Source organism: Pholis gunnellus, assembly GCF_910591455.1.
Source record: "Pholis gunnellus genome assembly, chromosome: 7".
Lineage (NCBI taxonomy): Eukaryota > Metazoa > Chordata > Actinopteri > Perciformes > Pholidae > Pholis > Pholis gunnellus.
Genome location: NC_136533.1, coordinates 25843537 through 25859410, shown reverse-complemented (window position 1 = coordinate 25859410; position 15874 = coordinate 25843537). Strand labels below are relative to the sequence as shown.

The 15874-nt window shown below is 42.5% G+C and overlaps 1 protein-coding gene across 3 annotated transcripts in view; it reads left to right on the top strand.

Annotated features, from left to right (window-relative positions):
* ckap5 (cytoskeleton associated protein 5) overlaps positions 1–15874 on the top strand; it is a 41901-nt gene that overhangs the window by 22707 nt on the left and 3320 nt on the right. The window contains exons 26-43 of one of the 3 annotated variants that reach the window (XM_079163805.1): positions 664–761; positions 1146–1247; positions 1891–2013; positions 2961–3110; positions 3199–3402; positions 3479–3614; positions 3738–3931; positions 4014–4186; positions 11676–11849; positions 11967–12087; positions 12450–12629; positions 12715–12902; positions 13879–13951; positions 14027–14215; positions 14385–14522; positions 15078–15161; positions 15330–15462; positions 15567–15688. In XM_079163805.1, the coding sequence (XP_079019931.1) occupies positions 664–761; positions 1146–1247; positions 1891–2013; positions 2961–3110; positions 3199–3402; positions 3479–3614; positions 3738–3931; positions 4014–4186; positions 11676–11849; positions 11967–12087; positions 12450–12629; positions 12715–12902; positions 13879–13951; positions 14027–14215; positions 14385–14522; positions 15078–15161; positions 15330–15462; positions 15567–15688 (2582 nt within the window). Of the gene's footprint in view, positions 1–663; positions 762–1145; positions 1248–1890; positions 2014–2960; positions 3111–3198; positions 3403–3478; positions 3615–3737; positions 3932–4013; positions 4187–11675; positions 11850–11966; positions 12088–12449; positions 12630–12714; positions 12903–13878; positions 13952–14026; positions 14216–14384; positions 14523–15077; positions 15162–15329; positions 15490–15566; positions 15689–15874 lie in introns of all 3 variants that reach the window. The other 2 variants (XM_079163804.1, XM_079163806.1) reach the window with 2 other exon arrangements.

Genomic DNA, 15874 nt, shown 5'->3' with positions numbered 1-15874 from the left:
CATCATCGCTGTGACCGGCTCGTCTGCCGACAGCACAGAGCTGAACAGCTAACGGTTGTTAACTTGCATCGTGCGTTCAAGCTCTAAAGAGGAGTATTGGGGAAGTAAATGATAACGTTATCATGATGTGTTCAAATGTAAACTTGTTAACTGTAGTTTGTAGTGAGAAACCTGAATAAATCCAGTTGTTTGAAGGAGATGTTTTCACATCAATATAAATGAGATATTAAAGAGAGAAATATGACCTGTTTAACTTCCTAACACAAGCTCTTTTTAATCAATAAAAATACAATCTTTTACTTTATCATTTGAATTGTTTTTATTCAAATCACCTCTATAGATGACTCGATACAAATAATACATATTTTACTTTGTACAACAACATTATTTTAGTTAAGCCGCTATAGGCCTATTAAAATATTCTGATCAATATTTGAGTCTGACACTAATCGTGATATCCAAATTTCCTACGGTGACGTTCTTCACCTCTCATCCAGCATTCGTGGTTGGGGAATGATTTTCTCTTCTTTTTGAAAGCACCAAATGAATTTACAAAATGGGCTGAATAAATGCAAACACAGTAAGTGTCTGACGTCAAATGTTTTAATAGTCTGTGAATAAGTGATCAAACTAATATTGAGCAAAGTTGTCCCTCCTCTGCAGCCTCCAGGCAGCCAGCCAGTGAGGACTTTGTGGACGGTAAACCTGAAGTCAAGAAGGTCCGAGGAGGAGGAGGAGGAGGAGGAGCGGCCGGGAAGAAGGTATGTCTTCTGTTTGAGATGTTTCAGCGTGCACAGAGGAACAGAGGCGTGTTGTACTTTGTAGGACCTAATAAATGTTTGAATGGCTGTTCAGCTCAAGTATTTGTTTCATTTATATTGATATAAATGTCATTTATATCAATAATGAAGGAAGAGAGACATGTTCAAGTCCAGTCTGACCCTTCCAATTGTATGGTTTGACATTTTGAGACACTCTAGAGTTGATCTGTACCTTTTAGTAAATATTCACACATTGATGTCTCTCCTGTTAGTGCTTGTGCATATCAAGCATGAGCATTTGACACATTTAATTTTTGTTGATGCGCACCGTTTCATTTTCTCACCGTGGAGTGTAAATATGATGTGGTTTCTCTACTCACCCAGCCTCCCTCCCCTCCAGAAGAACCTGTCCCTCCCCCTTCCAAGGACAGTAATGCTAGTAAAAAGCCCCCCTGCAAAGGGAAGGCTGCTGCTAGCGGTCAACAGGTAGTCCGTGTGATGAAATGTTTACACTTCATCTACCTGTTGCTACTTATTAAAGCTGCGTAGCAGATGTGGGGCCAGTTTTTCCGTGGACAGATGTTAACCCCTGTCCGGCTTCTCTCTGCCTTGACCCGGTCGGCTCTCGGCTCAGTCTAATCCTCTTTCTCTAATCACTAAAACTGCCAGTGAACACACCACTGTATAAATGGAAGCACATGGACACACAGTTGTTAGGTGGAATGAGATCAACGCACGTCTGTATTAACCGTAACATGTAAAAACCTGCTAACGTGAGATAAATCAGACCGTGCAGTGCTACAGACACAGTGCAGTACATGCATGCTAACAGAAATGAAACACAAACTGAGTGAGGTTACTTTTCAGGTTTCAGGTCACCCCACTGCATGAGTGTTTATCAATGTTTTAGAATAGCAGCACATCTGTGTTTCTGCACTCTGTGTTAACCTGCACTGAGATCTGTTCAGCGTAACACCCTCTGTCTCCTGTCTCTTCTGTCTGCCACCTACACACACCGCCGTCCTCCACATCAATACCTGGTTACACACAATGCTACAAAACATTCCACAGGCGGAGCACATTGGGTCACTTGCTGTCCCTCACTCTGTGACGCTGCCTCTCCTCTCAGGGTGCAGCTGGCAAGAAGCCTGCAGCCAAAAGCCAGAAGGATGATGAAGATAAGTCCGGGCCAATCTTTGTCCTCATCCCCAACGCTAAGGAGCAAAGGATCAAGGAAGAGAAACAACTAAAGGTATCAGACAATCTGAAAAACATGTCCTGATCCCAGTGGGAGATCAGTTCTATTCTGTGTCTGAGAGTGAAAGTGTAGTGAAAGTGTCAGCTGTAGGATAGAACCCGAGAAAAGCTTTGTGCAGTGTAATAAAATGAGATGCTGATCAAATGAAACCAAACAACTTGTATTACCAAACTTACTCCTAACAAGGCACTATGATACACGCTGATAAAAATCACAGTACTGTATACACTGAGTTGCCGGTGTATTGGGTCTATTCACTACACCCAGGTGAATAGGGTCAAACAATTTAACTGATAGATACCAGCATGCAGCCTCCCTACTAAAATACTTACAAACATGCAAAGTCAGCATTGTCTTATTAAATATGTGCTTACAATTCCAGAACATAAATCTGAACATTGGATGAAGCATGGTTCAAAATAGTTTCATTTTGTTGACCTGTTGAACTCGAGGGTTTATACAGATGGTATTTTGGATATCGCTTTGTATCGCTCCATAAATCAGAAAAAACTGTCAACATCATGAAAAGAAATCCACTTTCACCATCTTCTTAGGAATAAAATGTTGTTGACAATCTTCATCTGTATCTCTTAAAACTGTGTGAGTGCTTCAGTCCAGTGTGACGGACTGCTTAGCTGACATGTAAGATGTTCTAGTAGTTTAGTGAGAGGTGGGTGGACTGTAACTGGGTGGGGCTACCATGAGTAATGCATTGTCTATAATTGTTGGTGAGATGTATTGAAGAGGAAATATCAGTAATGTTTGTTTAGAAAAAAACAAATCTCTCATTTAAAACAAAAGGCACCACAAGCATATTACAATATGAATGTGAATTTGACTGTAGGTACCCCTCCTCTTGGGAAGTCCAACAGGCGGCCTAAACTGGCGACTTGTCGAAATAACTCTCCGTAAATATTGCTGACAAACGGTTTCCTTTGTAGGTTTTGAAATGGAACTTCACCACTCCCCGAGATGAATATTTGGAGCAGCTGAAAACGCAGATGTCCACCTGCTTTGCCAAGTGGTTACAAGATGAGCTTTTTCACATAGACTTCCAGAGACAGGTCAAGGCTATAGGAGTCATGATTGAGGTAGTGGTTGGTCTTAATCTACAAATTACAGGATTAGGAGTAGGCTAGTTTTGGTACTAAAGTCTGTATGTGTGTTTGTGTCTGGCAGAGGATGGAAAGTGAGAGAGAAGCCACAATCAGCTGTCTGGACCTGATTCTGAAGTGGTTCACTCTGCGGTTCTTTGACACCAACACCACAGTCCTGATGAAGGTGCTGGAGTATCTGAAGCTGGTGTTTGCCATGCTGAACAGAGAGAACTACCACCTGACTGATTACGAGGCCAACTCCTTCATCCCCTACATCATACTCAAGGTAAGCACACGTCCCCCTCAGATTGATAGAAGCCACTGTAGAGCTTTTTCTGCTCACAGTTTCGTCTCTTCTTCAGGTAGGAGAGTCGAAGGATGTGGTTCGCAAAGATGTTCGGGCCATACTGGCCATGCTGTGTAGGGTTTACCCAGCATCCAAGGTCTTCCCTTTGATCATGGATGGAACAAAATCCAAGAACTCCAAACAGAGAGCTGGTAAGTCTCTACAGACCTGTATTGTTCCATTATACGTCTCTTTAACAGCAAACTATGGGGGGGAGAATGTCTTTGAAGAGATGTATTCTAACATTGTTTCTGTGGTTTCCTTCCTGTCCTCAGAATGTCTGGAGGAGTTGGGTTGTTTGATAGAGGGCTATGGGATGACTGTATGCCATTCAACACAAGCTAAGTCTCTGAAGGAGATAGCTGTGCACATCGGCGACAGAGACACATCTGTTCGCAACGCTGCCCTGAACACTGTGGTGGCTGTCTACAACGTCTGTGGGGACCAAGTCTACAAACTAATAGGAAATGTAAGATAGAGGATACCATTATCAAAAGAATCCACCCCAAAACATACGATTGTACATGACTCGTTTCCCCGATCCTTTCCAGTTATCAGAGAAAGACATGAGCATGCTAGAGGAGAGAATCAAGCGTTCAGCCAAGAAGACGATGGCAGCTCCCGCCAAGCCGAGTGCGATGGAGAGGTCTCAGAGAGAACACCCTACGAACCCCAACGCCACCCTCATTCGCAAGCCTGCACAAGAAGACCCCAACAAACTCAAGTAGGTCCCCTCTGGCTCAGGGCTGTTTGTTTTAAAGTTAGCCTAAGGAAGCCAATAATACCAGCTCACCACAAAATGTATAATATTGAGGAAGAAAAACTGAACGTATATACAGTATGTATGGCCATAGAGGGAAAGAAAAAATATATATATAGCGAGCCATGGTTTACTATTTTGTGCGTACAAGTTATCATTTCATACCTCAATTTAGTCATTCCCCTGGTTTTGATTAATTCATGGACATAAATTCAATAATTCTGGATGAAGTCCTTCATTCCAGCTGCCACATGCTTGAAGTTGTAGAAAGCTGTGGATAGAGACTCTTTGAATGAGCTTTACTTTAGCCGGGGGTCGATCCCTTGCTTTGTCGGTAAAAAGCATTTAACAAGAACATTGGGAGCTTGAGGATTATGTGGTCGGCTGTATGCTGACTTGGAGGATGCTTTTGACCTTTATAGTTGGTTGTGTGGAAGGCCCTGGAAAGCTTCATGGTTACTGTTGGATGGATAAACAAGTGTTAAATTATGGCCTAGTGTGTTCTCTATGGCTCATTACAATATAGCATACATTACAGAAACATGATGCAACAAACTAAAAATAAGACTGATGTTGTGTCAGCATGGTTAGCCACTTTTAAAGTGAACAAATCTTTCTCCAAACCATAAAAACATGGCAATCCCTGGTGTTAAAGTGCCTAAATATGAAATGTATTCACTACTTTGTTTATTATAAAACATTCAATCACAGTGGGCATAATATACAATATAAAAAGACTTTGTTGGATCCAGCTGTTTAAAGTTAGCTGCTCTCTGAACTGGGAGTTTGGACAGTATTTCATAAATAAATCCTGTAATATTTTAGGACTTTAATGCTTAACAGTTACCTTCTTGCCGAAGTAAAACTAGACATAAAATCAATACTGATATTTCCATAATTGGTTTAAGTTTTGACTTTCATAATAGAAGACTCTGACGCGATGGAGCAGCCTTACTGATGACTAAATATTATGGATGGGGTGGACCCAACATCAAATGGTAGAAAGGCTGCAAACCATCTAGAAATCTGCGCGCCCCTTTTTTCCTCCCCTTCCTTAACACACACCAACTTCTGTTTTATCCAGTGATGTTGGTCAGCAAACGCAACTTTCATTCCTTTATTTTACAGGTAGAAGACCTTCGGATGCTTCTAAATTAATGCAGTTAAAATGTCTTATCGTTGGACATGAATTGTCTTGAACGCACTAAAATCCAACTTTCCCAGCGGTTTTTCATAAGCATGTTATCCATTCTATCGTTAAACATAGCATCCTTCTACATGCTGAGGACTGTTTGGATTCATACTCTTCAATCTTTTGACTGTTTGTGTTCTGCTCGCAACTAATCTTTCCTTCTCTTCTTGTGTTTTAAGTCATTGCATGTTGGGCTGCTCTCACAGATACTTATTTGAAAGGAAAATTGGCACTTAATAATCCGATCCACTGTGTCTGTCAAAGCAGCGGGCTGTCTTCTGCCCGTCTGTCTCTTAACCCTTCATCTTTCTTCCTGTGTGATTTCCTTCTTTTTCTGCTCTGCCTTCCTCCTCTTCTGGAGCAGAATAATGTATCGCACGTATAGGATGTGAGTACCTCTTCCTCTTCGCCCCTCTTTTCTACATGTTGTCATTGGAAGAACTCTCCTCTGAATGTGATCGAATACTCATCGTTCAAACAACTAATAAGCTGAAACGTTTGCTGTGACGTTGAGGTTTAGTCATGCTTCTGCACATGGTAGGTAAAGCACCAGACTAATAGTCAAGGTGTCTAGCTGTCACTCCCTCTTCTCCCATCATCCCTTCGTCTTACTTATGTATGTTTGTACTGTACCAGTTTTTGCCAGCTACAAATGGGGACATAAATCTGCTTTTTGACAGTTGCAAAAAGACCTCCCCCATTGATGGCCACACCTTGTTTTTTTTTTTTAACCTTTTTATAATTATCTAAATTTTGGGTGGTTCTATGTGAAATCTGAATTTACTAAACACAATGACTATAAGTCACTACACTGGTAATGAGACTGTTATGTGGTTGTCATAGTGTGTTCTGCTCAAAATGTGACGTATTGTGCACAATTTTGAAGTGTGGTCTTAGTAGAGATGTGCCGGTGCACTGGTCTTACTATTGTAGAAACTGTAGTGAACTATTTTAATGGTATCAACACCTCCTACTACTATTACTGTCATCAGGATTATCCTGCCTTTCACCAGTAGTTTTACTTTGATTAGCCTCAACAGTAACTTTTTACGAGTCAAACGGAGACACTGATTGTAGGACCAGAGGGCCGGGACCATCGTCTGTCTAGCTCTAGCAACTTTGGCCATGACTTGCTATGCTAATGTTGGCTATTTAACCTACTGAAGCGTGGCTACTTTATCGGTTTCAACAATCGGTGAGAGCAGGCATGTAATTCAACTGCGTTTAAATTGCACTCATTCACGTTCATCCCCACGGTCAGCCGCAACCTTGGCTATGGTATTTGTTGGCAGCCCCAGGGTAACGAGTCGCGGTTTGGTTCATAGCCAGGTTCAGGAGTCACGATTCGGGTCCTACCCGGGATCTGGTCTATTTTCTCTGCGTGCCGCAAGAGAATCTGGCTGGTTACACCGTTGACTTGTGTTTTGCAAAAACACTTTGCCAAAAGGTACTCTGTTACGATTGGCTATGAAACTGAAAAGCATCTCTGAGAATTCGAAATTGAAAATACAAAATTTTGGTTGTTTTTCCTCATCCTGGGGGATGAGTTTTCATTCACATCCTCTACAACGATGGAAGAACGCCGACACGCCGTCCTCGTCTTACACACCACTCTATGTAGTTACTCTGAAGCTGACCAAGAAACCTGCTGGTGGGTCTTTCAGCTCCACTATTTAATTTCCAAGTGCGATTGACTCAACAGACAATCGGCTTTGTGTGCTAAATGTGTCCGAGCAGAATTTGCACTTGTAAACTTTGGTTCTGCATTACGGACCGTGACTCAATTACCGTGCTCCGGCGGTTCAATCCCCGGCTCTGCCAGTCTCATGTCGATGTGTCCTTGGGCAAGGCACTTAACCCCAAAAGTGCTCCTGTAGCTGTGCCTACGGTATGTGAATGTTAGTTAGTCCTGATGGTAGGGGCTACCATTCTACCATCCAGTGTATGAATGGGTGAATGACATGTAGTGTTAAAGTGCTATGAGTGGTCGGAAAGACTAGAAGCGAGATATACAGTTCATTTACCGTGACCCATTACGGACCTATGTAGAAGCAATGCAGAGTGGTGGGTAATGCTCCAGCCCAAAATTACTGTGCGGTGGTCATCTCCTGTTTCTTCATTCGATCAACATCCAGCAGGAGTCTTTGGGTGTTAACAGTTGTGAAAGAACCAAAGGAAATTAAAGCATTCATAAATGGGTTCATGGAAGCTAAGAGACGGACGGACACTGTGCTGCATTTAAAATAACTCTGTTAAACTTAAAACAACCTCCTATTGTTTGTATCTGGTATATTTGATGTTATTTGAGGCCAACAAATCTGTTGTATACATTTCAGTTATAGGAAGAGACGTAATGCAAAGAGACTGCATCAGGTGAAAGGGACCCGTGTGGTGGGGTTCTAAAAATAATAGAAACTTAGTTATTTTAGTTTTATTTCAGCATATTGCGATATTTGCTTGACAATATTGCAGTGGCAGGCTGCATTTTATACCTGGGCCTTCAGTGCTGTCCTACTACAGTTGAACCACCTTCTAATAACCTCATTATGACGCCGCAGCGACTGTTATTTGTTTCTAGCGGTGTAACAATACACATATTCATAATAAACCGTTCGGTACGAGGCTTGCGAACCGAACAATAGGTTTGAATAATACTAGTGCATTTGGAAAATGCAGAAGCTTAAATTGTGGGTGATGTTCTTTCGGTGGAGCCACTGCTCTCAAACTGGCAACCCACCCGACGCCGCGGAAGAACAACATTGTACTCTGCTGAGGCAAGTGTGTTTTTGGAGGCACACTATGCTAAACTAGCTTAGCAGGAAAACCAACAGCAGGACACACGCTGAAAACTTCCCCTGCAGCGTTTAGCTGTTCCCTACTGATTCAAACAGGGCTAAAGCAATCGCCATCCCCATTTCTCCAGACCATAATTCTTGTTTTGTTAAAGAAAACAATACGTGCATGACGGGATGCTTCGTCATTAACAGACAATGCATATAGTCAAAATCAACGTAATTAACACAATGACAAGAACCAGTCACATATATTTATATGACGACAAAGCAACAAATCAATCCAGCAACACTGCAGCGCTAAAACACGCATTCATCCACACACTGAAGAGCACGAGCCATTCAAATATTATTCACATCAGAGGGGACAATATTAACCATATCATAAAAACGACACCATAGACAAATGAACACAGTGGTAACTCTACTGCAGATGTAAAAGCACTTCACTTACCAAAGCTGCTGTTCACTATTTAAAGACAAAGTCCATCCTCCTTTCTTTGTTAACAAAGAGTTTAATGACGCGGTTGTACAGAACATCGGTGCGGTTCAGTTCCAGCCAGAGGTCCTCCTGCCAACGTGTTCGTTGAGTTGTAGATCCACTCGGGTCTCAGCAAAAGTTTTCAAAAGCACCGTAGCCTGTAAGTGTCCTGTCGCGCTATGGTGTCGTGTTGCTGCCTTGGTTAGCCACCTCCGGTTAGCGTAGCTCCAAACACCAAGACGCTCGGATGCAAAGAAAACGCATTCTTAGCCATAAAATGTGCAATGCTTCTCCTACGCTGTCAGCCAGGAATACCGTTCGTACAAGTCCTTTTCCTGGCTGGGTCAGGGCTGCTAGCTGTGGGGTTGGCCGACCCTTTCTTCCGATGTCCAGCTTTTCTGGAAATGTCCTTCTCCAGAAAGGCGTTGCCAGTAACTCCCAAATTTGTTTCTCCTCCTTCAGCCATTGAGTGTTAAAAAAAAACAAAGCTACACCAAGCAAAACACTAAAAATGTCATGTCAATGTCATAACTATCTTTCAACTTTAACTCTTACTACTACTAAGTTCTGCTAGCTCGCTTCAGCTTCACAACAGTCACGCTAGCCCACTGACCAATCATGCTGCACGTTAATGCTGACTTGTAGGCTACCTAGACAGCTCTGGCACATCAAAGAATACGCCCAACATGTCAAACTAAAGATCTGATTGGTTGAAGACTATGACAATCAACAATATCGTCCCCATTCACTTAAACTGCGAAGTCTACCTAGAGGACCTGGGGCCTCTCTTCTTACCTAGAGACACAGAGGTGAAATCTGATTGGATAAAAGCTCTACTTAAAACAAGCTGCACTGGAAGCAGAGCAACTGAGGAACACAGTAGCTGTGCAATGAGAAAATAAGCTAATGGAAAAAATAATTTGAATACATATCTATTTTATAATTTTTCATAAATACACTACAACTTTGTGATTCTGTTTAGGCCAGCAGAGAAGGCTTTGCTGGCCCTGACGGCCCACCACCGCAATGTTGTATCGATACACAAACTCCAAGTAACTATCTTTTATTATATAATGTATTAACATTGCCAATAGAGATGTAGGGATTAACCAATTTGGCCATAACTGCGTTTATGTAAGTTACGGTTTTATAAAGAAGCTACGATATCTATGGTGTCCTGTGATTCCTCCATAGAGGTCTGTTTGTGCGGTGAAATCTCCTCTCATGTGAATTACGTAACCCGTGTGTGAGAGAGACGGTTTTAGTGTTGAGTCTTGCTCACCTGAAGCGTTGTAAACGTTTCAGAGGGAACCAACTCTCCATCCTTATAAAGCAGCCTTCAATCGCATTGTGGGAGCGTTTTGGATATTATAATCAGGGAGTCGTGTGAACCACAGATTAACTCCACAGTTTGACCATCATAGTGTGAAAAAAAGCTTTACTGCCGATCTTCATAGACCTAGTTTCAGTAAAAATATGCAATCTGGAGATCCACATTAACACTTTCTGGTCGCTGGTCTGATAATGATACACTGAACAACAAATCTGTGTTGAAATCGACAGTTAACGTTGGCAACTAACCGCTGTTAGAACGGAGAAGAGCTGTTCGGAGGTTCCATTGAATTACATGGCGGTGCGTTCAAACTCCATTTAGTAAAAATGTGCATTGAACTAAAGTAAATTTATAATGTGAATTCTATTTATTTTATGTCAAATCATAGACACCATTCATATAGAGCTGGTCTAGACTGCTCTATAATTTACAGAGGCTCAACTGTCCATGAGCAAGCACTAGACTATGGCAAGAAAAAAAACTAACCTTTAAATGAGTAGAAGCCTGTCCAGTCTCGACTGGTTGGGTTGAAAGTGAGACGGCAACAACAATAATGGCACAACAGTTATAATAATACAATAATATTAGAAAGAGGACTAATAATAGGATCTCTTCTCTTAGTGTTTGTTAGTACACATGCTGCAGCATTCTGGATCAACTGGAGTCTTAATTTGAACTTCATAGAGCAGCCTGAGTTGCAATAATCTAGTCCAGAAGTAACAAATGCATGAACTCATTTTGAGATGGGATGTGACTGATTTTTGCAATGTTACGTTGGTAACATTGTGACAATAAATGACAGACAGTTAGTTACATTTTGCTACAGCAGCATTTATAGGTACAAGAGTAAAACATATGAAATCTAAAAATGCACAATATATACAATAAAATAGAATATTAACTAACTAAACAGTGCACAGATTTAACAAAACCAACCTAATGGTGTTGGTTGTGATTGATTTGGCCAGAGGTGATTTATTCTAAAGTCTTATTGCAGGAATGTTCTCCTGTATCTGTCCTTGTGACAGCGGAGCTGGATCAGTCTGACCCTGCAGGAGGTGGTGCAGAGGGTGGTCCGGGTTATCCAATATGGATAAGTTTCTTCAGTGTCCCCCTCTCCACCACCTAGTAGCAACAATGTTATTCATTAATGTGGCCAACAATCATTGAACGAAAATGCTTGATACATATGCATAATGTTGGTTTTAGATCAGTACTGATCAGCTCCTTAGTGATCAGGTCCTTTAAACTCAGAGTTCAGAGCAGGGATGCACTGTAGGGTAAACCCACAAAACCCTCTCAATGTTTAACAGTCAGACAATAGTCAAAGTTGTTTTGAACTCATTAGAATTGGATATTGATGGTTTTTGAAGCCAAAGGGGGGAAATTATGCTTTTTTTTAGAAATGGAATTGATTCTCAATAAAAGTGTTCTACCGTTTGAGGATCACAAACATTTTATTGACCTCCTTGCACTGAATCCACTCGCATTAGTCTGACAGCTACCGGATACACCCACATAGTGTCATAGATGCTCAAACTAATACGTAAAAGCTCGTCAGTCAGGACTGAAGCTAAAAGGCACTGATCGATAATACACTGGACTAAATATACTCTCTTGTCGACTCCCCTCATCTGTCCTATCCGTCCATCCAGCCAAGCCCGTCAGAACGCCCAGCACAGCGAGTCCTCCCACCCCTCCATTCCCAAGGAGTTTCAGTTAGACCTGGACATGATCGAGATGGACCAGAGTCGAGTGTGTGAGCTGCCGGACCTCGTCCAACACAAGCTGGACGAGCTGCTAGAGCCCATCATGATCCCTGAACCCAAGTAAACGCACTCTGAAACCAGACTAACACACACTGAAGCAAATACGCAGTTCAGATGGAAAGTAAAGCCACGGGGGGGGGAATTGATTTAATATTGTCTGTCTTTTTGTGTTCAAAGGATGCGTTCGGTCTCTCCACACTTTGATGACCTCCACAACAGCACGGCCTCCACCATCAACTTTGTCATCTCTCAGGTTGCTAGTGGGGACATTAACAACAGCGTACAAGCACTGGCACAGGTATGAAACATGTAGTTGGCATCACTGATGATGGGATGTTTTGAAGCTTGGATTTGTGTTTACTGTGTACTGCCGTTATTGCAATTACTAGAGCTAGAAAACAACTTTGGTCGAAGGGTGAGCCTAGGTGGAGCATGCTGGAACCACCACAACACCTACCAATCCATAGTAAAGCCATAGACCAGACAGCTAAACAATGAGCTGAAAATCCACTCAATAAAGCATCTAGTGATACCTCTCCGTATGTTCAACACTACAAGTAGCGACCCCCCTTCATATTGTCACATGATGCATTTGTTGTAATAGAAATATCCAACACAGATGCTTTGAGGTGGGATCAAACGTGTGGTTTGTCCCCGTAGATCGACGAGGTGTTGCGGCAGGAGGACAAAGCGGAAGTCATGTCAGGACACATCGATCAGTTCCTCATTGCTACCTTCATGCAGCTGAGGCTCATCTACAGCACGCACATGACCGATGAGCGGATGGACAAGAAGGACATCATGAAACTGTACAGCTGCATCATCGGAAACATGCTCTCTGTGAGTCACATATACTAACGTGATGCGTCGGTAACTACATCGGTGAGGTTGATATGACGACGGTGACGCATTCTCTTTCTATTAGTTGTTCTCTATGGAGTCCCTGGCCCGAGAGGCATCTATGGGAGTGTTGAAGGACCTGATGCACGGTGTGATAACACTGATGCTGGACAGCAGAATGGAGGACATAGAAGACGGACTGCAGCTCATCAGATCAGTCAACCTGCTGGTGACCAGAGTTGTGGAAAAGTCTGACCAGACCAACATAAGCAGGTTGGTCTGAAGAAATGGTAACATTATTCCAAACCGCCCAGTAGTTCTTGAATGTATTTATTCAACAAGTACGTAATAGAGCTGAGTCTTGTGGGACTCGATGAGGGAAGAGAGAATTTGCCTGAACCAGACTTTCAAATAATTGGTTTTAATCTCCTGTATTATTATAATAGAGCGCCGAAGTCCCGCCCCTTCCAGTGGACCACCATATGATATCATTTCAAAAAATATTTACGGTAGTCAATGGAGAGGGACAAATAATTTTTTTTATCCCATTTTGAATTTAATTTAATTGTGCTCGTCAAGAAAGATGCAGTTTGTCAAAAAGGGTTAAAGTACAAGCCTGTGAAATGAGGTTATTACAAAGACACCCAGGAGGGGAGTAAGACGTCTCTGATGCCTCACGCCAACAACTGGTCTCCCTCCTTCTTTTGCTTCCTGGCAGATGAAAAGAAACGAAATTAAGAAAACGTGACGCTTGTGCGGGGAACATGGCTATGTTAGCTGGCTAGCTAGCAAGTCTAGCTAACAGCCATCTTGGTGACGAGAGATGTAGTTCATTGATCGCTTTCACACAAAACAAAATGTTTCTACAACAAACTGTCAGACAGTTTTGCAATTCAAGAAAGTGTCAAACACCATATGTGTAATTCATGGCACAATTCAAATGGGGTCAAAAGTTATTCTCTTGCTGTTGACTATCGTACATATTTTTACCAACATGGTCCCAGGGATGTGGCCTCTCTACGCCAACAACAATCTGATTGTGTACAGTGCAGAAATAGTTTCCTCTTTTAAAGTAACAGATGGTTCTTAAATCCACCGTTTTGTGCTTTATTTTAGGGTTCAGTCTATCGATACCAATATGTTTGACATTCTTAGAATGTCCCTGAGTGACCTCACAGTGACATGGTGTGGCCATAACGACACTAATGGTAGAACATAGTTGTTAACCCTTCCCTTCCTGTCTCTGCAGTGCTCTGCTGGTTTTGCTTCAGGACAGTTTAGTCACGAATGCCTCTCCCATGTTCTGTGAGCTGGTCATGAAGGTAAGGAGTGACTCCACCTCCTCTTACTGACCCTGCTGTCCGTTAACTGACTCTGCGTGGTTTGTGTGTGTTCAGTGTCTGTGGAGGTTGATCCGCTTTCTCCCCGAGACCATCGACAACATCAACCTGGATCGGATCTTACTGGATATCCACAACTTCATGAAGATCTTCCCCAAAGAGAAACTCAAGCAGCTCAAGAATGACGTCCCACACCGAACCATGAAGACTCTGTTACACACACTCTGCAAACTCAAGGGGGCCGCGGTAACACTATCCCATCATATTATTAGTTATTCTGCTTTTGATGGTTTTATGTGACGCACTTTGAATTGCCTGTTTGTTGAAATGTGCTATACAGATAGACTTGCTGTGATAACTATTTCATTTTGACTTATTGAGTTTTTAACTTTTGTATCGATTCATTGATCAACAGATCCTGGACCACCTATCGATGATAGAGAACCGTAATGAGTCAGAGTTGGAGGCCCATCTGAGGCGGGTGGTCAAACACACTGGAAACCCCTCCGGACACAAGAGTGACCGTGGCAACGAGAAGACCGGTCTGCGTACGGTGAGTAGCGGTGGTGGATTCTCTCTTCAGCCGTTATTCAAAAGGGAGGGACCACGTATACAATGTCTTGTAATTGCTCCAACGTTCACCTGATTTGGATGTAAATATCCTCAAATTGAAGCTGAAAGTCTGCACTCAAAGCACATCTTGATTGTCATTTAAAATTCATTGTGGTTGTGTACAGAGCCAAAATTGTGTCAATGTCCAAATATTTATGGACCTGACTGTATGTCAAATAACTCAGAACATGCTGAGTTCTGTGTTTTTACTACGAGGATGCTGCTAAAGTAGCAGATGGTCAGTGAGAAAAAATAAATCGTGTATCAAAAATGTTGATGCATCACGAAGCATCGATCGTTTTATAACCACATTGTAGCCCTCTGAATCGAATTGTGCGGAGCCTAGAGTATCACCTCTAACCGTGAGCTACACACACCAAATACACTACACACTGTAGAGGCCGTCGTTTTGGTCAAGCATTTACACAAACTGTATCGTTGTCTTTGGGGTGGCGGTATTTCTAAATTGACGGGAATCTCTCATTTTTGTTCCAAGGAGGATCGGATGTCGAAGGCCAAGGTCAGTGACATTCTGTCAGAGATCTTCAAGAAGATCGGCTCCAAGGAGAACACCAAAGAGGTCCGCTCCATTTTTCACATCATTCAAAGTGTACTAGTTGTTGCAGTTTCAAACTTAAAGGAAATGTTTCTATTACAGTTAACTTGTTAAAACGTCAGAGAAAACTAAAGGAGTATTATGACGAAGGGCTTGGAACACATTTAGTAATGTGTCCGATCTTCTTCCCAGGGTTTGACAGAGTTGTACGAGTACAAACAGAATTACTCGGACGCAGACCTGGAGCCCTTCCTCAAAAACACGTCCCAGTTCTTCCAGAGCTACGTAGAGCGTGGCCTTCGTATGATCGAGTCCGAGAGGGAGGGTAAGGCTCGCATCCAGACCTCAGCAGGTCAGAACTGAGCTGTCACCGGCTCTTTGGTCCCAGTGAAGCCAGCCCTGTATAGTAACGTGTGCGCATCTCCACAGTGATCCCTCAGCATGGTGTGGACTTCAGTCTGAGCAGTAACAATGAAGAGCTGAAACCAGCTGTTTACTATGAGAGACTCAAGATCCTCAGACAGAGACAAGGCCTGGAAAACAACTCCAAGGTTAGTGGACCTGCACGATCCCAGGATCTCCATCTTCATGAGGACACTCAATATTATGCATTCCCTAGTCCCTTACCTAGGCCATCGCAACTAAATCCCTGACCCTATCCTAGACCATCACAACTAAATCCCTGACCCTATCCTAGACCATCACAACTAAATCCCTGACCCTATCCTAGGCCATTG